Here is a 23517-nt window from a genome sequence, read left to right as displayed (position 1 = left end):
TGTATTAATTTAACAGAATTTTCTGTATTTATTTTTTTTTTATAGGTGTTTTGCTGTATTTTGAATTTTGCACTTCACTGAGTTTGTTGTGTTTTAGGCTTAACGGAAATGTTCATAAAATTACTGGATAATGTTCGGGTAATAAGCTGCCGGTGCTTTTTCTGTTATTTTACAGATTTATTTTTTACAGATGGTTGAGTACACAGTGCATAGTATATAATTTAAGACACAACTTGTCTCTTTTTATATGAAATATCTCTATAAAAACATCTTTTCACAGCACTATGGACTCCAAAAACATCAAGCGCAAGGAAATCTGTGCCAGTTACCAAGTTACTGTGCCAAAAACGCAAGTTTTGTCTTATGACAACAGATTAGACAGAAACGATTGACTCAATCTTTCCCAGTCGCTTCCGGAGTAAATGTCAGGTAATTATGTTCTCCATAATGATGCCTGGAAACAAATGACTTTCAGCTTAAATAACAGCAACAACTCCTGCCACATTAAATATTATTTATTTACTGTCCATCATTTATTCATAGAATGTGATTTAGAGATTTAGATCAGATTTAGAGAAAGCTTTTTAAAAGTTACATCTTGTGATTTTCATGAATGCAAACGTTCTTTGCTGCTGATAACCAATAATTTGTACATGGAAGACAGATGAAATTAGTTAAAATGATGCATGTGATTTCATATAATTGAATTGGACCCTGCAGTGTAGAAATATTCAAACTGAAGTGTAATATTGGTGAACACGTGTGGAAGACACTTCAACAGCAGCTCATCTCTTTCTCAAAGATGTTGAGACACTTATGTTCTGTAAGCACTCAGTCCTACTGAGATTCTCTTGACACATTCAACATCCGACTGAAAAAGACTGAGATTGTTGACTGAGAAGAGTGATTGAGCCGTTGTTCCCGCATGTCTGTGGAAATGGAATCGTCATGGCAACAGCTGTGTTCATAAACCCTGAAGAGGACAATTCAAGTACCCTTATCATCCTCCCTAATGTGCATCTCTATAAGATTGTCCTCTATTTCTCTATCTCAGAATATTCCCCAAAAGAACTGCTAAAATCAGATAAATATGTCTCAAAATCTAAGCTCTTGAATGACGACTCAACTGATCACACCTAAGGAGAAAATAAAGCATGAAATAAAGTAGGACAGATCATGAGTAGCATCGAAAATTTTAAATAATTGAATTTAAAACAATTCAAGTGCAAAAAATAAAATAAAAATAAAATAAAAGTAAAGTGCAGCTTTAGTATAACATTCAATATTCTAAGTATAACTATATCTATAACTCATTTTTTTTTTTTTCAGGTACATTTTACCAATTCCAAACCACAACAATCTAAATAACTACCATTAATTTTGTATTTAATCATTTATAAGTGATATATAATTGTTCATGAAGGCTGGAAATGAAAAGCCTTATATTCAGATGTGCAGAAATATTAGGTACTTTTCTTTTAGATAAAATGAGCCAAAAAAGAGATTTAACTCAGACTGAAAAGTCAAAAATGAATAAATGCCCATGAAGGATGCAATACCAGAAATTGCAGTTAAGGCATGACCAAAGGACAGTGAAACACTCACTGGGTCAGCAGGGTCAGAAAAAAACAGGTGAAGAAGAAGAGACGTGTTAACTGCAAAATAATTAAGAATTAAGGTGAAGAATTAAGTGTGAAACCATCAGGAACCCTTCAGTCTTCAGCGCCACCATTTTCCAGAACTGCAACCTACCTGGAGTCTCCAGAAGTGTCAGGATCTCAGAGACTTAGGTTAGGCAAAAAATCCTAAAAAAAATGACCCCCACTAAATAAGAATCACAAGCTGAAGTTTTATAGGCTTTATAGAGAGACAGATTGAGAGTGACTCTTGAAGGACCAGCACAACACTGGTACCACTTCTACCGTTCTGAATCTGGCAGTACGTTTTGGGAGTTTGTTTTTAGTCCATATCTGCAAGACAGACTTATCAGGGTAGGAGATGGACTAAAAATGCACTCCCAAAACTTACTGCCAGATTCTGGGGGAAAAAAAAAAATCTTTAAACAGTTGTACAAGAGGATGATGTCCTGGTCCTTCAAGAGTCACTCTCAATCCTAAGTCTCTGAGATCCTGACACCTTGCACTTTTGGAAACTCCAGGTAGGTTGCAGTTAATCATGGTTTCACACTTAATTAATTTTACTGGTAGTCCACTGTATGAAGAATTTTTGGGTATAATGTCACAGTTTACTTTATTTTGCTATCCTCATTTACATAAATGAACTATAGTGTCCTGCACCCATAATAATTTTTGGTTTGACTGTATATATATATATATATATATATATATATATATATATATATATATATATATATATATATATATATATATATAAAGCAAGAAAAACAATTAAGTTTGACCTACTTATCTAACTAACCAATCATTTCAGTCAGAGGAATGAGGTAAGTGTGATTTCCTGAGTATATATAATGTCTCTCTTATATTGTGTCTACAGTAACACTGAGTTCAAGCAGAGAAACGGTTTCTACTCTTCCTCATGATGAAGAGGAGAAGATCAGATGATCAATGGTGTAAATGATTTACTGTATGTTCTTTACTTTGCATGTGTTCATGTCTGTCTACTTTCCATTCTTGCTGTGAATTATCTGGGCTCTTATTATTAACAAAACGTTGCTGCCCTCTACTGGAAACACGTTGAAATTAAGACTGAAAATTCAAAATATCAAACGCATTTTTCAGCATTCACAAAGATTGTACCAGTATTTATGTATGCAAATCTCTCTTTTTGTTTTAGGTGAAGTGTGTAATTCTAGTATCTACAAAGAGTTCTGCAAAAATAAAGCTATTAATCATATTATGCTAACGGGCCTCTGGTCGGCTCTCACCATCTGATACAGATGAACCAGAGTCTCTGTGTCTGTTCTTCTCCATTCCACCTCCAGGCCCTCTATTAGTAAGAGTTTATCATTATAACAGGGCAAAACCACTGAAGAGCCCAGAGGAGCTTCCAGAGGGACTGTGCACAATCAACCCTATAAAGAAATAGACAAAAGAATGTAATTAAAAAAACGGTAGAAGAAAAGCTGTTTTTTTTTCTCAACCAAAGTGATGTACCACACTGAAAAAATGTTTTCATTCATTCAATTAAAACATTTTACATTGAAAAAATGTTTTTATTCATCCAATTAAAAAATCTATATTTTATAACTTGAGCCAATAATAATAATAATAATAATAATAATAATAATAATAATAATAATCTCTGTCTATGAAACCAGGCATAAAGTATATTTTTCTTGTTGAAGAAAGTCAATTAATTTAAATTCTATTTTTGATCAAAACAAAAAGATATAGATTTAATCAAAACAAAAATTCTCATTTAAGAAATATGTATTAGGAATTATTTGTCATATCAATGCAGAAATATTTTCTGAAAATACCTGCAACTGCTGAAATAAAGTAACTTAACAAAAGTCAAGGGTCAAGAGCTCAACTAAATCAAACACTGATCACCACGACGGTGACTTTAAAGAAAACATTTTCAACCAAACATCAACTTCTAAACCTCTGTTAATTCTCAATAAGAACTTCTGTAGATGTCTGACAGAAATAAAGTCAGTCTGGTTAGTAATAAGTGAAGCTGGTAATGCTGTTTGTGGAGTTGTTTAATCAGATCTTCAGAGATTTAATGTTTTTATCTTCAGTTCTCCTTCTTTCAGTGCTTGTTCACAGCAGGTGTTTGAATGATTGAAAGAATGTTGAATTGCTAATCAAAATTAAATCGAAAGAATGTTTGAGGAACATTATAACTTTTAAAACATGTTCCTCTAACGTCAAGAAAACTGACATTTTTTACGTTCCCAGAACCAACACTGAATATTTGGAGAACATTCTTATAACAAAAATCTATGAAGTTGTGGTATGCCCTGCATACATGGTCTGCTATCCAGAAACAGGAAAAGTTCTTAAGACTCAGAAACTTGTGAGATTTGTAACAGAGTGTGTTACCGAGAACCAGATAATGTCAGATGGTGATTTTCAAGGGAAAGATATGTAAGATGGATGTAAAAACTGCTTATTTGCATGCTCCAACTGACTGTGAGATTTACATAGAACAGCCAGAAGGATTTGAAGTCAGATTTAGATGAAAAACTGGTCTGTAAACTGATAAAGTCTCTGTATGGTTTAAAACAGTCAGGTAGAAACTGGAACAAAATGTTACATGAATGCCTCAGAGAGAAGGATTTTGTGCAGAATTCAGTTGATCACTATGTGTACAGAAAACAGAAGGAAAGAAAAGCTCTGTCAAAGAACCCAGTGTGTCGTCAGAGATGTAAACATGTTGATATAAGGTATCATTTAAAAGAGTTTCATGTTTGGCATAAATTTAACACAAGAGAAATACAAGACTGTATTCATGTGTATAATAAAATGATGTGTGGAAAAGAAACTGTCTGCACTCTTAGTGAGTTTGATTCATACATTGATAGCTCATATTGTTAATGATGCATTGAGCAGTTTAGCACTGCTGCAGTTCATACTCCCCGGCATTGATTATCTGACAAACCTGAATGACATTTTAGTGATTTTTGCCAGTACGAGTGAGTTTAATTTGTTGATTGATCAATCAATCATTAATCTGGTTAAGAGGTGTAAAGAGTACCTGAAAACTATACTTGAGTAAAAGTACAGATACCTTGTAGCGAAAATGACTCCATTACAAGTTACAAGTCACCAATTCCAATACGACTTGAGTAAAAGTCTTAGAGTTATTTTAACAGTACTTAAACATCTAAACTATCAAGTCTCAGTTAAGCTCAAGTGCACAAAAAGAGCACAAGTAAACCAATATCCTTCAAAAAGGTCTCATCAATATACAGTTTTAATAAAGTTCAAGTATGTGCACATGTTTTCAATAAAAATGTACACAATTACACTCATTGCCTGAATGCAATGCAGCACATCTTAATGCTGTGACTGATATTCTGTCACATTTAGGAGAAAACACTAACTTTGGTATGATTAAGTGTGTTTTTAATACTCATCTAAACAAATATGATTTGTGTGTGCATCTGATTGAGTTATTGTAAAGCTTAAAATGTATAAAAGATAAATAATAGAGCTCATAATAGTGTTTTAAAGTCAAATGTTTACATGTTAAGTGTTGGAACATATATTAAAGTTTGAAAAGGTTGCAGTATCTCTGTGTCACAGTTCAGACCTGCTTTGCATCATTGGGAAAGTACAATGAAACAGTGCATATGTAAATCAAAAGACATGTTTTAATAATGAAAATGCAATAATATTGGAGCAAAGGTTGTGTTAAACCATTTTTCTTTTGCCATAAGGCTTATTGCATGAATAATGTTCCCATCTTGTTTTATTAAGCTGAAGAAGGTTAATAATTCCCCAAAGGGTGTCACATACATGTTGATGTATACCAACCCTCTATTCTCATGGATTTTTTAAAATTTGTTTAGGATCACATGAGGACGCTCCCTTACATAGCAACTATAAATGTGCAATTGTGTCATTTCAGAAGCTTAGAGAGAAAATCGAGTCACTTCTGCAGTTTCTCAGCACAGGTAAATTACTGGGTGTGTCACTGTTACTTCTGATTAGTGTATTTGCTTTCCTCTGGTTCCAGATCTCAGAAAGAGGAGAATGAGCCACCTGGACCCAAACTGGGGAACCTGCTGACCCTTGACCTCAAGAGACACTTTGACACCTTTTGTGAGGTGAGAACTTGATACAATTAAAATGAATAGTAGCCTAACATTTTAAGATTTGTTTGTAAATGTCTTTCTCTGTGTCCTCCAGCTTTCCAAAACCTACGGAAACATATTCCAAGTGTTTTTGGGTCCCAGAAAAACTGCGGTCTTAGTTGGGTACAAAGCTTTTAAACACATTTTGATGGGCTATTAGTTAACAATAGGTCTGGATTAAAAATATATTAAATATAAAATCAATTTTAATCATTATCATTTTGAAGAACCGATATCAATTCTTAATTTCAAAGGATTTTCAGTTGATGAATGAACACAGCTATGTAGCGCCTCCCATCCGATAAATCTCAATAAGCTTTGCTTTACTTAAAGGGTTAGTTCACCCAAAAATGAAAATAATTTAATTAATTACTCACCCTCATGCCGTTCTACACCCGTAAGCCCTTCATTAATCTTTGGAACACAACTTAAGATATTTGGTCCCACTTTATATTAAGTGGCCTTAACTACTATGTACTTACATTTAAATTAATCATTTGATGAAATGCACTTACTGTGTACATACATTGTAGTTATATTTTAAAAACACTTGCATGTAATTACATCTGTAATTAATTTCTGTAAGTACATTTATAATTACACTGTTGACCCATCCCTTACACCTTACCCACCCTTAAACCTACCCATACTACCAAAGCTTTCCCTAACCTTACCTGTATCCCACCTCAATAGCAGCAAAAGTGTTTTGCAATTCAATATGAACCCAATAAGTACACTGTACTTATTTTTTAAATAGTAGTTAAGGCCACTTAATATAAAGTGGGACCAGATATTTTAGTTGAAATCTGATGACTCAGTGAGGCCTGCTTAGCCAGCAATGACATTTGGTGCTCCAAACCAAAATGACCACTTATATAGTGATGGCTGATTTCAAAACTGCTTTAGGAAGCTTCGGAACATAATGAATCAACGTGTCGAATCTGTGGTTCAGAGCGCCAAAGTCACGTGATTTCAGCAGTTTGGTGGTTTGACACGCGATCCGAATCATGATTCGACACGCTGATTCATAACGCTCCGAATCTTCATGAAGCAGTGTTTCGAAATCGGCCATCACTAAATAAGTTTTTTTTTTTTTTTTTTTTTTGGTGCACCAAAAACATTCTCGTCACTTTATAATATTAATATTGAACCACTGTACTCACATGAACTGATTTAGATGTGTTTTTTTCTGTTCTTGTTCTTTCCTTCAGTGGTTCTGCTTGTCATCAGCTGTCTTCAATAATGCTCAATCATTATTCAATTAATCATTTAATTATCCCAACTCCAACACTGATTCAGTGTTACATTTAACACCCTGTAGTGTGCACACTGAGCAGTGTTCATTTTGGGGCCTACTTGGAAATTGAGGACAAAACTGGCTGGGGACCAGTTTAGATAGTCCAAGTGAAACCCATTTTGGCCCCACATGGTTGTGCTGGCTGGGAATATTTATTTGACTACTGACATTTAGTTACTGGAACTTTTAAGCAGTTAAGTCTAAGCTACAGATAATCTAGTTAATCAGTCCATGATTTGTGTCTATTTCTATTTACAAGAAATGATCTTAGCTTAACCAGATCCTGATTTAGCAGCTAGAAATAGAAATATAAAAGCATCAAATGTGCAAATGTAATAGAACCAAAAAGATGTATATGTAGAGGAGTTTATTTAATTATGCATGGGTGTCCCCCTCCCCTCCCCTCCTTAGTTTTAAGCATTAATAACAACATTTGATTCATTTTAATGTGATAAATACATTTGCATATTGTACATTTGCATACTATCTAGGTTTGTTTGTTTTTGTGAATTGTGAGGACATGCCATAGGCGTAATGGTTTTTATACAATACAAACTGTATTTACTATCCCCCTACACTTCCCCTACCCCTAAACCTACCCATCACAGGAAACTGTACACATTTTTACTTTCTCACAAAAACTCATTCTGTATGATTTATAAGCCTTTTGAAAAATGGGGACATGCTGTAATGTAAGTCACCTCTTTTTATAATACCTGTCATACCCATGTCATTATACAAATGCGTGTCCTGATATGTCACACACACACACACACACACACACACACACACGAAAAACATTAAATGACAATTTAAATGGTAATAATTAACAGTATATATGACTTTAAGACCGCTTCACTGCACACAGTTTGTGTGGAGCCGGGTTCAGGGTGAAGCCCACCACTGGTGTGAGATCCAGATCATCTTCAGAAACTCCAGGAGGAGGAGTGAAGCAGAAATGCTGAAGGAGGAAAGTGAAAAATAGAAAGAGCTCCATCCTGGCCAAACTTTCTCCAAGACAAACCCTGCGGCATGAGAAAAACAATAAGCAAAAGATGAACAAAAATCACCTGTGATGGCATAATATAATTAGTGAATTTAAAGTCCACTTCACCTGCAGAGAAGGGCATGAAAGCATCCTTTTTTACAAACTGGCCCTGCTTATTCAGGAAGTGTCTTGGGTTGAAGCTGTCAGGAGTTTCCCACTCATTTTCATCCCTCAATACAGATACCAGTAGTGGGAACACACTGGTACCCTGCACAAAACAACACAAATGATCAGTGATAAATAGTGGAAACACATAATCATGAACACTGCATGTTCTTATTGGAGCCAGACCTTCTTGATGAGGTATCCGTTCAGGTGAACATCACAGGTGGTATGACGGGGGGAACCAAGAGGTACTACGTTAGCAAATCTCTGGGTTTCATGAATCACAGCGTCTGTGTAAGGCAAGTTCTTCCTGTCCTCCGCCGCTGGCTGACGTCCACCAATCACTCGGTCAATCTCACCTTGGACCTCGGCTTAGTAACATTTACAGGAAATACTTCACTCTCGATGACATTTTGCATGGTAAATAATTCGATTTTCAGACTTCAGAATTCAAATTGTTATAAAATAATGCAATAGTCCTGGTTTTGACTTGACTATGATCAAGAACTCTTTGTTCACTGTAATCAATATATTTTTTTGAAGTAGTATACTATTTATACCATTTTATCTTTTGTACTTCAAAATGTCATGTTTAATTCAATGTATTGCTTGCAATTTCTTTGTAATTATTTGTTAAATTTACTAGCAATTTCTGAGTGACAATTGTTTCTATACATTTTTTTTTTTCATTGTTCAAATGCAAGCATTTGCAGCTATACCTTGTATTTCAGGGTATTTGGCCATTAGCAGAAGACTCCAGCGTAGCGTTGTGGCCGTAGAGTCAGTACCAGCAGCAAACAGATTGTTGATTGTAGAATATAAATTCATTGAATGGTACAAAGAGTCTGTTTTGCCAGATTCCTGCAGAAATCATGACAATGAAAGCCAAAAATGCAAGATGTCTGAATGTTAAAAAGTTAATTGCAAATTTATTTGATTTAAACATATAAACAGTACCTCGTCCTTCTGCTGTCGTATGAGGAAAGAATCAACGATTCCTCTGGGCTCCTGAGGGTTCAGAGTCTTCTTCAGACCATTTAATAGTTCCTTGCTTTGTTTGAACGTTTCTCTGACATTATTCATAATAAGTTTCTGATTTGCCACAAAAGGACGAAGCCAAGGAAACATGTTGTAGAGCTACAAATAAGCAGAATTGCAAAGAATAGAAATGTACAATAGAACACTGTACATACACTGTGACAAATACTTCAAAATCATGAATTATATCAGTGTATAATCAGTGTATCAATTATTGGTGTATTGTACAGAAATGTGTGGGTACCTGAACTGAAGCTGATCCAGTCATCTTCATGTTTTCATTAGCTCGTCTGATCATATGATGTAACTTAGTGTCGCTGTACTCAAATCTGGTGCTGTAGACAATGGCAGAAATGACGTTTGAAACAGCCATGGCTATTGGCAGAGTTGTATCAAATGGTTTTCCTGGACATGGATGAACAAGATGTTAATACTCAGTCACATCATCATATTGTCCTTGTGCTTTACAATCTTACCATCAAACTTCTCAAATTCCTCTTTTAAATATTGTGTTTCTTTGATTATTAACTCTTCACTTCTTTTCTTTCCCATTCCGAAGTCTCGCAGGTTCGAGAGAGCAAAGCGTCTCATTTCTCTCCAGTTTTCACCATTGGAAAACATAATCCCTACAGAGGAATAATTTATCAATTTATCAAAGTGGACCTCACATTTCTGACCAAAATACAAACAGATGATTTTTTTTATATATATTATTACAAGATTATTAAAGATATTAACTTTATATACAAGACAAGTATAAGTGCTGAATTAATTTGAAATTTAAAAGAAAAAAAAAAAGAAGTGTTTATTAAATGATCATCTGAATATGTGAAGCCTTCTTACCATAACCCTGGTTGAAATCATGGAATATAGGTGTAATATCTCTGTCTCCAAACTCCTCTGAAAGGTTCACTAGTGCCTGTTTGACGGTCTTGTATCCTGACAATATTAACACTTTTTTGGGGCCAAAGTGCACTGTGTAAACTGACCCATATTGCTTAGACAGCTGTAACAGAGAAAACATGAAGAATCTATCTATTCACTGGCATCCATCCACTGACTCATAGGACAACACCTCCATAACATCTCTTCCCTCTAGTAATAATGCCTTGTTTACCTGTCCTACCCGGTCTTAAACTTCATCTAAATATACACTGTAAAACATTTCACTGTAAATTTGTATTAATTCACTGGCAGTAACTTTATCTGCAAAGTACTGTTTTATGGTTTTTACTGTATTTAGAATTCCAGTGTAGAACACTGGGAAAAAAAAGTAAATTAATGGTAAAATACTGGCAGCACAGTTGAACTAAATTAAAACAAGTTAAATAATTTAATTTGCAGAAAATGACTGCCTTAAATTGGCCAGTTGCCATTTAAGTTTATAAACTAATATTCAGAGACAAGGCTTAAGCTAGTCCTAGACCAAGATGCATGTTTGAACAGTTTTAATTGAAAGTAACTTGCACTGACATATCTTAAAATATGTCTGAACCATTGTTTTGTCTCAAGATGCACACCAGCAATGTTTTTTTTTCTAGTGAAAGTTTATAAAAGCTACTTAAATTTCCTAATTGAATGAAGGCCTAATCCTGGCTCAGGCTAAGCCCTGTCTGTGAAACCAAGCCATAGTGTGCTAGGAATGTGAGCATCTTCTGTAGAGTTAGGTAAGTTCTCTTCATCTTCTGCTCTTATTATTAGCAGAGTACCTCAAAGCTCTATTTTGGTCCAGTTCTTTTTAACTTATATATGCGACCACTGGGTGACATTATTAAGAAACATAATATTTAATTTCATTTTTATGTTGATGATACACAGCTGTACCTGCCATTGAAATCTGGCGACTCCATTCAACCATTATTGTAGTGTTAATTTCGTCACCTATTTTTAATTTAGTCTTAGTCTTAGTCTTGTGGCAAATGTCCTTGTTAGTTTTAGTCATATTTAGTCATTCACATATCTTTTTTTGTTAGTCAAGTTTTAGTTGACTAAACGTCTCGTCATTTTAGTCTAGTTTTAGTCAAAAGAAAACTCAAGGTATCTTAGTCAAGTTTTAGTCGACTAAAAGTCTTTTAATTTTAGTCTAGTTTTAGTCAAAAATAACACATTATTACTGAGATTATTACTGATAAACATTTCAGTAAAAAAAGTGTTTCACATATCTCAAACATTGGTTAAATGTCATAATTACCTGACAAAATACACTTGTTGAATGATTTTTGTTGAATGCAAATGTTAAACGTGTCTGGTTTTCAATTTCTGATTTAGGAGACACATTCACAAATGATTAACCTGTGCTGAAGAGTATTTTATTTTAACCAACACAATTCAAAAGCTGGGGCCCAACAGACTCCGACTGACAACTTAAGTTACAAAGGTTTTTAGTCGGACATAGAAAGCCTCTCCTCTTTCCTGGCTGGTTGCTTGACCACATCTAGAAGCTATTGTAAGAATAAATACAACAAGGCCTCATTAAATGCAATAATATCAGGAACACACGTGTTATAGTGGAAATAAATAACTTAATGAAAAGCCTAAGATCAAAACTATATATATATATATATATATATATATGTGTATAAAGTAAATTACCAACTTAATGCAAGTTATACATGGTATTGCACACACCATTATTGATGATATTTGGAGCAATATTATTGTAATATGTAATTGTTAAACTTGATTCCCTTACATATACATTTGCTTTTAAGCCTAATTATTTTGATTATGATGTGATTGTGACAGAGGCGTGGGAAGAGGTTTCAGGTTGGGGGTGCTTCGTTTTTTCTGTCACCACTTTTGAATAAGAAACAATATCAAGGCTATAAAACTTGTCAAAACTCCACGAATCACAAAAGTATCAGTGAGAAGTTGAGAACACTCGTTTAAACAGTGCATACACTCGAACTTGCCTGCACATCACATTTTTTTTTACTTTATTGTTTTTTACTTTACTGCTTTTAATCGTAATGCAAAGACTGGTCATCGGGACATAAGCTGTCATGTACAATAAAAGAACCTGCGCAGCGACAGGAAATATAATTTAACACAAAAAGCCTGCCTAGACGGTGGACTTGCGCTCAGGAATTTTTTTTTTTTTTTGAGCAGTGTGTGGATGAATTCTTTCTACGCACACACTATTTTATTTCTTGATAACAGACTGCTGTTAACTATAACCATAGACAGTAAAAGAAATGGACACAGCGACCCCATTGGAACTCAATTGAGACAAGTGAAGCCCATTTTTAGCGATTTTTAGCACTTCCGTTTCTGACGCGTAGACTCAAACTAAGCTTGATGACGTCAGCAATCTGTCTGACAGATGTAAATCTTCTAGTAGCTGTGCGTGCAAACTGCCATCGTTAATCTTGCAGAGACGGCGAGCTTGAGCGGGGAGTTCTTTGGCGTGAGTGAGCAGGAGTAAGTATTCTGATTAATTATTTTGTATAGTATTTTTAAAATGTAACGCCAGTACGCCATATTAAGTTAATGCATACTATTGCCTGCGAGCTTCTCCTCCTGTCTGTACGGTAATTTCTCTACTGTCGAGTGGTTATGACGCAATCGTTAGCCTATTTTTACAAAAACTGTTTTTACGGGGGGCCATAATGTAACATAGAAGGTAATGGAGCCCTTTATACATTGTCGTGTATCTTTAGAAATAAATAATGGACAAATGGAGTCTTTAAACGCCTCAGATGTAAAGTTATTCGCTGTCAAAGTGACGCCAAAATGAATGGGAGTCAATGGGATGCTAACGCAAGTGAAGTTCTGCTACAAGATGGCGGCACGCGGCCGACTTCAACTTCCGGTCGACTTCCTTGGGCACTGACTATAACACACCGTTGCCATGAAAAACAGAGCGTTGCCATGGACACACAGGATTCTAACTGTAGAGACGGAGCGCACTATTTTCTTTAGCGGAAGCAATACAATCGTTTTTAAATCAATAAACTCCTTTTTAAATCATCATTTTGTGTCAAATTATTGATTTATTTGGTAGGTAGTCAGCCTAATCAGCCTGTTGGGGTTGTATTAGCTATAACAACCGCCTCGCTCTGCATTATCCCTTACATAATTTAACATAAAAATAAAACTTTTTAAATAGCCAACTCAGAGTGTTTATTACAAATAAATGTCAATGAACAAACATGCATTTACAGCACCCCTACTTTCCGCGCCCATGATGTGAAGACCCACACATGCATGTGGCAAAATAAGTAAGTTAACATAAAATATATATAACCTGCTTAATGTGAATTCTTTGTCCGCAGTGTTTCCCGTCAGTTATGATGACACATTCTGACTTTTTGTCAGTATCAAAGCTGCGAACTCGTTCTGAACAGCTGATGAAAAAGCAGAGACGATTGTAGACGAAAATGAAGAGAGATTTTATCTTAGTTTTTATTTTACACAAAACATTTTCGTCTCGTCTTTTTTCGTCAACAATAATGCATGTTAATTTAGTCTTAGTCAGCGTTTTTGGACAGTGGTGCAGTCTTGTCATCGTCTCGTCTTAGTCATGAAAAAAAAGGTCGTTGACGAACATATTTCGTCTCGTCTCGTCTGACGAAATTAACACTACATTATTGGAATGTATCCAGGACATTAAGAACTGGCTATCAAGTAACTTAATGAGGACATATGTAATGACGCTGAGGCGGCGTTAGAATCCATATGCAGTTGTTTAATGTAATCCACAGCAAACAAATCCAAATCGACAGGCAGGTAGCATAAACGTGAGGCAGACAGAGGTACAAAACACAATAAGGCAATCCAATCCAAACAACAGAACAAAGGGGATATCCAAAAGGCAGAAACAGAATTAAACAGGCAATGGTCATACACAAGATAGCAAGACAATGATGTTATAAATGCTGGGTAAGGCAGGTAAACTGGCAATACTTCGTAACGGCCTGATGGCCTAGCCATGCTTAAATGTCCCACAAACAGGAAGTGACTCATGAAGCAGAGGGAGCGGCACACAGTCAGTACTCGGGAGAGGTCTCCGTCTGCTGCGGCGTCCCTGTGGTCTTGGTGCTGGACGATCGGGCCTGGCTCGATGAAAGTCCTCGATAAGGGATGGATTCAAGATGCGGCTACCCAAGATCTCTCCTCAGGTCCGTATCCCTCCCAGTCCACCAAATACTGGAGCTGACCCCCGCCTTCTGGAGTCCAACAACTCCTTTACGCATATGCAGGAGATCCATCAATGTCCAGCGGTGGAGGTGGCTCCCGGTTCTCGACGTTGGGGTCACCCAGGTGGACCGGTTTGAGGAGGGAAACATGGAAGGAGGGAGAGACACGATAGTTAGCTGGCAGTTCCAACTGGTATGTGACCTCATTAATCTGTTTTAAGATTTTAAATGGGCCTACATACCTTGGGCTGAGTTTTCTACTTGGTAGCCGCAACTTGAGGTCCCGTGTGGAGAGCCAGACCCTTTGTCCAGGTTGGTAGGGAGGATGTGGGCGACGTCTCCTATTGGCCTGGATCTCCTGGTTCCTGATAGCCCTTTGCAGGCGTACATGCACACTATCCCACACCCTCTCACTACGACGAATCCAGTCATCAACTCTGGGTATCGTAGAAGGTTCTCCTTACCACGGGAACATGGGGGGTTTGTATCCCAGCACACATTGAAATGGAGTGAGACCAGTGGAGGAATATTTTAAAGAGTTTTGTGCATACTCTGCCCATGGTAGAAACTCAGTCCAGCGATGCTGTTCACGACCACAGTATGACCGTAGCTGCCAATCTCTTGATTCAATCTTTCCACTTGACCGTTGGACTGAGGATGGTATCCTGAGGTCAAGCTGACATTGATGTCCAGCTGTTTACAGAAAGCTACTTGTGAGGTGAATTGCATTCCCCTGTCAGAAACATCTTCAGGTATGCCATAAACTCTAAAAACATGTTGGAAAAGTGCTTGAGCGGTTTCCATGGCAGTGGGGAGGCCTTTCAAAGGTATTAGACGGCAAGCTTTTGAGAAGCGGTCAATGATCACACGAATTGTTGTGAAATCGTTTGATGGCGGTAGATCGGTGACAAAGTCTATTGAAAGATGTGACCAGGGTCGCTGGGGAATGGGCAAGGGCTGTAGCAAACCGGATGGTAATTCTTTTGGTGTTTTGGACTGGGCACAGACTGAACAGGACATGATGTAGTTAGCCACATCTTTAACCATGGATGGCCACCAGAATGAGTTTTGTGTGAGATGGAGTGTTCTTGAAATACTTGGGTGACCTGAGCAGAGGGATGTATGGACCCACTGTATGACCCTTATTCGAAGATTTGTAGGAATGTAGTGCTTGTTAGGAGGACAACCTTGTGGCGTTGGTTCATTCTGTTGCTCTCTTTGGATCTCGTCCATCAGATCCCATGTACTGGGTGCACTGATAACTGATGGGGGTAGAATAGACTCAGGTGTGGATTCTGCTTGCGGATGATCATGTCGTCTGGATAGTGCATCGGCCTTGCTGTTCTTACTACCTGGACGGTAAGTTACAGTAAACTGGAACCTTGTAAAGAAAAGTGACCAGCATGCTTGGTGAGGGTTTAGTCTCTTCGCACTCTTGATGTATTCAAGATTCTTATGATCTGTGATTACCTGGAATGGGTGGGTGGAACCCTCCAGCCAGTGTCTCCATTCTTCGATTGCGGCTTTCATAGCTAGAAGTTCTTTATTGCCAACATCATAGTTGCGTTCAGCATCATTGAGTTTTCTAGAGAAATATGCACATGGATAAAGCTTGCCTGGCTGTCCGTGACGTTGAGAGAGTACTGCACCGATTCCACTGTCTGAGGCGTCGACTTCCACAACAAACAGCAGGTTGGGATCTGGATGTTTGAGGATGGGTGCTGTCGTGAAGCTGTTCTTAAGTTCTGTGAAGGCTTGGGTGGCACTCTCAGTCTGCTGTGAATTCAAAAGTATCGTTTTCAGTAGAAATCTTGACACTGTTAGTGAGAGACTTGGCAGTAAGGAGCAAAAGATTGTCAACACTCACCTGGCTGCTAGCATTGATGTTCCTCGGGGCCTTCAGTGGAAATGCGGCGTTGAGGTGGCCTGCCTCTACACAGTAAAGACACAGATTGCGTAACAACCGTCTTGATCTTTCTTCCATAGAAAGCTTTGTAACTACTAGCTGCATGGGCACTAGGTTGGGTTGAGCAGTAGATTGGACTGAGTTGGAATTCTGAGGCATTTGCTGGATTTACATGGTTCTCATTGATGGTAACTTGGATTTAGCAGGGTTATTGCACATGAGATTATCAATCTTGATTGCTAGTATCACATATTTAGAAAAAGAGTGGTTTTCACCCTTGTATGCGAGCTTTGCCTGTAGCTCAACATTCAAACTGCGTTGAAATACGGCCTTGAGTGCAACGTCATTCCAACCACTCTGAATTCAGAACGCTCGCCACACAATGGCGTAATCAGCGGCTGATCGGCGGCATTGAGTTAACTGCATGAGCTGGGTTGAAACATCCCTTTTAAAATTCTTAATGATCAAGCCCCATTTTATCTTAAAGATCTTCTTACATCTCTGTCATCCTCCAGACTTTTAAGATCTTCAGACAGGGCTCTATTATCTATTCCTCGCTCCCGTCTAAAAACTAGGGGAGATAGAGCTTTTTCCATTGTCGCCCCTTGTCTATGGAAACAATTACCTTTGGACATCTGCCTTGCACCTTTGATTACCATTTTTAAATCAAAATTGAAAACGTATCTCTACTCCTTGGCATTTTAATACTCCCTGTTTTATTTCTGCTTTATTTTATTTTATTTTATTTTATTTTATTGTTTCCTTACTCTGTTCAGCACTTTGGATAGGTCTGTTTAAATGTGCTTTATAAATAAAATGTACTTACTATTAATACTGTGAACTTATTTCATTTGAATCCACAAAAAACACAATATTTCTTAAAGTAAAGTGAAACGAATTAAACAAAATAATTAAAACAAGAAACATAATTTTAACTCAAATATCTTGCAGATAACTACTAACTAACAACTGTAGTGATTTATGGTCTTAATTATTAATATTAATATTTTGTATTAATATTAAAATTGAGTCAGATGATTCCTTTCTATATTTCGGGGCACCAGCCAAGGATTCTATTTATTCATTAACAAAAAGATATACAAGAGTAAAATATCACACTCATTAAATACTACTAAGGAATATGACTAAACTACAAAGAAAACTGAACCAATAATCAAACAGAAACTACAAACTACTACACAAATGGACATTAACAAAATGAATACCAAGTAGATGAGCAACGAATTAGACAAAGCAATGAATGGGTAATTAGCAGTCTATGGGGGAGTCAATTGTGGTCTTTTTGGATTCTGAAATAGTAAATAAGCATTTACTATGAATACAGATAACATGTCTGATGTATCTGTCTGTATACACTGACCCTGGATCTACACAAATCGCAATCTCATATAGCAACAACCTGATGCCAAGGCCTTTGGTTAGCATATATTTACATTTCACTTAGTTGGGTGATTAGTCTGGCGACAGGAGATGTCTTCCACTGGTACTGTATCCTTCCATTTGCAGTGGGAGAGACTGGATTGCTTTCCAGAGAAGGTAAAACACAGTTGCCTACATTCAAAAGGATTATAAAGAAAATGCCTCTTCTGGTTGAAGAATCTACCTGCTGCATAAATGGCCACAGACTTCTCAAAGGATTGCAGTTCTTGAAACAAAGTTACTTGCGGGACTACCAAACCAGACGGCACACACAAGGGTTCATGGAAGCCATTAGCATACAGCCTGTGAGTCCCATGAATCCAGTGCTCCTAAACAGGCCATACTGAGTGCAGAGAAACAAGCTGTAATTGATCAACACAGTAATCAATGGCACAAACAGGGAACGAGACATAAAGGGACCCGAGACATCAGATTGTCATGAGTATCACATATTGCCATAGTAGCATCCTCTACCGCAAACATTAGTTCCCTACTACTGCTTATACATCTGGAGAACAGATTTGATGTATTAATGAATGTGGTTAAGGAATCCCCTTATGTGATCGGACACAGATCAAATCAGCCAGAAGCTAACATTGATGCTAACTGGCATGCTGACTGAGCTCTGCCCACTGAGCTCACCGCAGATAGACTGTGACATATTAGAACTCCTCCAAGATTCAGCACCCAAGGACTACTTTTGGGAAAATAGCCAGGGAACCCAGGGCAACATATTACAGCCTCCGGTAACACCAGAGCAACAGCCACTCTCACTGGACATGTTATCCCTCTCTCCAGCAGCTTCTCAGAGAAAATGGAGGAACTGGTATATGCTGGAACCAAACTCTCCCACTCTTTTGCTGTGAGCCTCCAGATATCAACAAAAAAGCGGCAAGCCCCACAACCACCAAAACCTGTGGACCTAGCTCGCTTTCCCCCTTCTCCTGTGAGAGCTCTCTGGCCTCTGCCACAACGCCAGGCCATCTATCTGCTCTAAGTGAACCAAAACAACTTATAACATGTCGGCTCCCTGCTATGATAACAGTAACTTTGTCAAATGTTTACAGAACAAGCAGGTGGCAAACCCATCTAATCTGCTGCCTATTACACATCAAACTAAGATTGCTGTGGAGACAGAAAGAAAGACTGTTAAATTAGCACTTTTAAACATCCGCTTACTGAAAAATAAATCACTTCTAGTCAATGAAACAACCTAGATTTTATGCTTCTAAATGAAACGTGGCTAGAAGACAGCTGCAGTGCAACAGTCCTCAATGAAACAGTCCCTCCTAACTTTACTTTTATGAGTGTCTGCAGAGCTGTTAGGAGAGGTGGAGGTGTAGCTGCTCTATTTAAATGATTTAAAGAAGAATTAAAAAGTTTAGATGTTGATGATTTATTGTTCCAGTGTTTATTTTAGTTGGGCTCTTGACCCTTAACTTTTGGATATTAGTTTTTCTCTGGTTATTGTAACTGTGTGCTTATAAGAGACATTTATTATGTCAATGAAAGCCAAGAGAAAATGTAATCAGGTGTTTATGGTTGCATTGATTCAAGCATAATCAACATCTAGTGGCCTGATACACTGACCTCAAACAGAGTCTAATCTTTGATGCATTTTTCGTCATGTAGAATGCATTCTTGCGCCTTAATAAGTCCAACTGAGGAGGGGGGCAGGGGCTCTGGAGGAGGGTGAAGGGCAGAGGAAAAGAAACTAGAGTCCAAGGGGGATTGGAGGGTGGGAGGAGCCAGGGGACAGCCAGGAGCAGAAGGAGCCAGATGACCCAGGCCACAGTCAGCAAGATGGTACTTGGTGGAGGCGCAGGAGGGAGGAGACTTGGTGGAACGAACCAGGGGTGCTTTCTCCTGCAATGTTGCCAGCCGCGGTGGAGAACCAGACAGAGCCGAAGAGACACGGAGCCTGGGTGACACTGAAGGTCCGGAGGGCCAAGATGGAGCTGACGGCTCATGGGACAGAGGCGGAGATGGGGATACGGAAGACCACTGTGGAGCCAGTGCAACCGAGGATAACGGAAGAGCTGGAGGAAAGGCGGAGCCCGGTGGAGCCGGAGGGATGGAAGGCAGAGATGCAGCCAGCAGCCAGAAATCCCGAGGTGGAACCAGGGTGATGCCTGACCAAGGCGCAGCCGGTGAGACGAGGAAGCTTGGCGGAGCGGGTGGGATGACGTGCCACAGTGGAGCTGAGGGCGCAATGAGCAGACAGGAACCAGAGGAGTAGTAGCAGCTATAGAAATATACTGCTCAAATAGAGGAGGGTGGAGAGGGAGGCTGGGCGGGCAATCTGCAGACATAGATACATGGAGATACATGGGGCACAGGATATACAGGGGGCGCTGGAGATACTTGGAGCACAGGAGATACAGGTGTGTCTGCAGAAATAGCCTCAGTAAATCACTCTATTAAATCCTTCTCTAAAAAACCAAGTAGTTTCCCAGGGTCCATATTGTACTCACACGCAGCGGCGGGAGTGTGGGTGGGGCTTCCTTTCGAGTCCTCAAGCTCAACTAAAACTCTCTCGGGGATGGGCGTTGTTGCCGACTCGCGCACCTGGTCAGACATCATAACAGGCTCTGGCTCAGCAGGGCTCGCTGGCACTTTCTCTGCGGCAGGCACAGTCTGCAGTGGATTCAGGCTTTAGCTCCGTCTGGCTGGGTGTAAGCTGACTGGGCGCTGGTTTAGGTGGAGCGGTGCTGATAGGCTCTGCAGGGCCGATGATGAATGCTGAGTTGTTGTTTATCAGCACCCACTCCACACATGCGGCGAAATCTTTAGTATTTAATCACGGAAACAGGCAGGGAACTCAATATAGACATCTAAACATCAACGAGAACGGACAAGGAATGAAGGAGAACACAGGGTATATATACACGAGGCAAACAAAGAGAACTTAAAGGTGCCCAAGAATGCTTTTTCACAAGATGTAATATAAATCTAAGGTGTCTCATGAATGTGTCTGTGAAGTTTCAGCTCAAAATACCCCATAGATTTTTTTAAATAAATTTTTTTAACTGCCTATTTTGGGGCATCATTAACTATGCACTGATTTACACTCGACGCCGCCCCTTTAAATGCTCACGCTCCCTGCCAAACGAGCTCTCGACTATATTACAGTGCATTTACAAAGTTCACACAGCTAATATAACCCTCAAATGGATCTTTACAAGATGTTTGTCATGCATGCTGTATGCATGCTTCGAATTATGTGAGTAAAGTATTTATTTGGATGTTAACGTTTTATTCTGAGTGAATTTGAGGCTATATGCTCTGTGGCTAACGGCTAATGCTACACTGTTGGAGAGTTTTATAAAGAATGAAGTTGTGTTTATGCATTATACAGACTGCAAGTGTTTAAAAATGAAAATAGCGACGGCTCTTGTCTCCGTGAATACAGTAATAAACGATGGTGACTTTAACCACTTTAACCACATTTAACAGTACATTAGCAACATGCTAACGAAACATTTAAAAAGACAATTTACAAATATCACTAAAAATATCATGTTATCATGGATCATGTCAGTTATTATTGCTCCATCTGCCATTTTTCTCTATTGTTCTTGCTTGCTTACCTAGTCTGATGCTTCATCTGTGCACAGATCCAGACGTTACTGGCTTGTGTAATCCCTTAAACATGGGCTGGCATTATGCAAATATTGGGGCGTACACCCCGACTGTTGCGTAACAGTCGATGTTATGTTGAGATTCGCCTGTTTTTCGGAGGTCATTTAAACAAATGAGATTTATATAAGAAGGAGGAAACAATGGAGTTTGAGACTCACTGTATGTCATTTCCATGTACTGAACTCTTGTTATTTAACTATGCCGAGGTAAATTCAATTTTTGAATCTAGGGCACCTTTAAGATAATTAACGGGACACAGGTGAATCAAATGACTAATCAAACAGAATGGGGAAAACTAGGTCACAAAACACAAGACATGTAACAGACACACTGTCAGTTTAAATCTAGACTAAAAACACAGCCTGGCATACACATGATCTACTTCTATATTCTAATTCAAATCACATAAATTGTTAGGCTACATAAATCAGACGGAACCGGGAACACTTCCCATAACACCTGATGTACTCGCTACATCATAAGAAGTATGGTGTCTACGCTAATATTATAATATAATTGTCTCTCTCTGTTTATCCCAAGGTTTACCGTAGTTAAGTCAATAATTAACCATTTTTACAACAGAAGTGATTCAATCAAAAACCAACTTTAGCTCGATAATAACTTTTTCCTAGAGCTGCTGTAAAGCCAAAACAATCTCTGTCCATTCATTTTCCTATTAACACTCTGAAGCTGCTTTGAAACAATCTGTATTGTGAAAAGCACTATATAAATGAAGATGACTTATTTAAAGGCAATAACTGTGTAGTTGCTAATATAGTAATGGTCTCTTTGCTAAGGACTTTAGCACCTGCTTGTGTGGTGGTGTTTCATAACTGTTATCTGCAAGAGGACTGAGTTAAATTGTTCTTTCTAGCTAACTCAATTAAATTTTTTTTAAGAAACATTCTTTTTTTAAGTGAACTCAGATGAATTAAGTTCATAGTACTAATATACTCACATTACTAACACAGAATACATGTTAAATGGCAAATAACCAATTTAAGGCAACCGGTTTCCTCAAATAAAATATGATTTAGGTTTTAATTCAGTGCAACTGTATTATTACAGTAACATACTGTAAAGTAGATTACAGTAAAGAACTGTAAATTTATAGTTTTGCTGTTTTTGCAGTATAATTGTAGTTGACGATTTATGGCAATCTTGTTAATTTACAGGCTTACTGGCAACCAAAATTGCCAGTAAGTTACTGTAATTTAAAAAAAAAAAATTTTTTTTTACAGTGTACGTCTGTTTACTAGCATAAAAATAGAACCTAGTTGGTAAAATCATCTGATTAAAACATTCTTGCTCACCTCACACAGGCTCAAGTAGGTTTTCTTGAGGTCAAGCATGTGCAGGTTTCCCAGCAGTGGCAGTGGTTTGGGTCCTGGAGGATATTTTCCCTCATCCTTAGATTTGGAACTGATGGAGACCAGAAAAATAACCAAAAACATCAACAGGGTAAGTATTGTACCTGTGCTGGAGCCAAGTGAGAGTAACGCATCTATTAAATCCATAGTCAAAGAGATCTACTGTTCACACGCACAATTCAATCACTTGTTTAGGTTTGATGGGTTTCAGTTTTGTACTTTGTACAGTAGGTAGGAGGGGCCATAAGAGATGGTATCCTTTACTCAAAATTAAAGGCATCTAGGATCAGTGCCAAATGAGAAAAAACTACAACAAAAAAACATAACTATCACAGGAAAGCTTATTTAAAATAAATAAATAAATAAATAAATAAGCTAACCCTAATTATAGTGCTGCTTTCTTGAATTTGAATAAATAAATCCAGACTGAAGTTGTTTTACCAGAATAACAGCTATTGTCTTAATTTCTTTATTTTTTTCGTCATGTAGAACAGCATTTGGGGGCGACACAGTGTCTCAATGGGTAGCATTGTTGCATCATAGCAGGAAGGTCCAAGGTTCGAGTCCTGGCTGAATCAGGCGACTTTCTGTGTGGAGTTTGCATGTTTTCCCTGTATCTGCATGGGTTTCCTCTGGGTGCTTCGGTTTCCCCCACAATCCAAAAACATGCAGTATAGGTGAATTGGAGATGCTAAATTGTCTGTAGGTATGAATGCATGTGTGTGAATCCCGAGCCGTGTAATATGCA

The 23517-nt window shown here is 38.0% G+C and overlaps 1 protein-coding gene across 4 annotated transcripts; it reads right to left on the bottom strand.

The window, feature by feature from the left end:
- Positions 1 to 499: 499 nt before the first annotated feature.
- Positions 500 to 23079, bottom strand: LOC125260537 (cytochrome P450 2K6-like). Of its 4 annotated transcripts, none has more exons than XR_007183094.1 (9): positions 22946 to 23079; positions 22713 to 22821; positions 10117 to 10279; positions 9750 to 9899; positions 9518 to 9678; positions 9193 to 9372; positions 8955 to 9096; positions 2906 to 3052; positions 500 to 1136 (listed from the first exon to the last, which is right to left on the bottom strand). XR_007183094.1 is itself a non-coding variant. In XM_048178984.1 (9 exons), the coding sequence occupies exons 1-9, from the start codon at positions 23047 to 23049 to the stop codon at positions 8009 to 8011; spliced, it is 1524 nt and encodes a 507-aa protein (XP_048034941.1). In that variant the 5' UTR covers positions 23050 to 23079; the 3' UTR covers positions 7852 to 8008. The 4 variants fall into 4 exon arrangements, 3 of the variants coding, with proteins under 3 accessions (XP_048035014.1, XP_048034941.1, XP_048035123.1); XM_048178984.1 differs by lacking the exons at positions 500 to 1136; positions 2906 to 3052 and adding exons at positions 7852 to 8338; positions 8422 to 8606; XM_048179166.1 differs by lacking the exons at positions 500 to 1136; positions 2906 to 3052 and adding exons at positions 7859 to 8114; positions 8197 to 8338; positions 8422 to 8606 and having other exon boundaries at positions 22713 to 22982.
- Between the last annotated feature and the right edge of the window lie 438 nt (positions 23080 to 23517).

Source organism: Megalobrama amblycephala, linkage group LG1, assembly GCF_018812025.1.
Source record: "Megalobrama amblycephala isolate DHTTF-2021 linkage group LG1, ASM1881202v1, whole genome shotgun sequence".
Classification (NCBI taxonomy): domain Eukaryota; kingdom Metazoa; phylum Chordata; class Actinopteri; order Cypriniformes; family Xenocyprididae; genus Megalobrama; species Megalobrama amblycephala.
The sequence above is the reverse complement of the archived record's forward strand: the minus strand, read 5'-3'. Positions and strand labels throughout refer to the sequence as shown.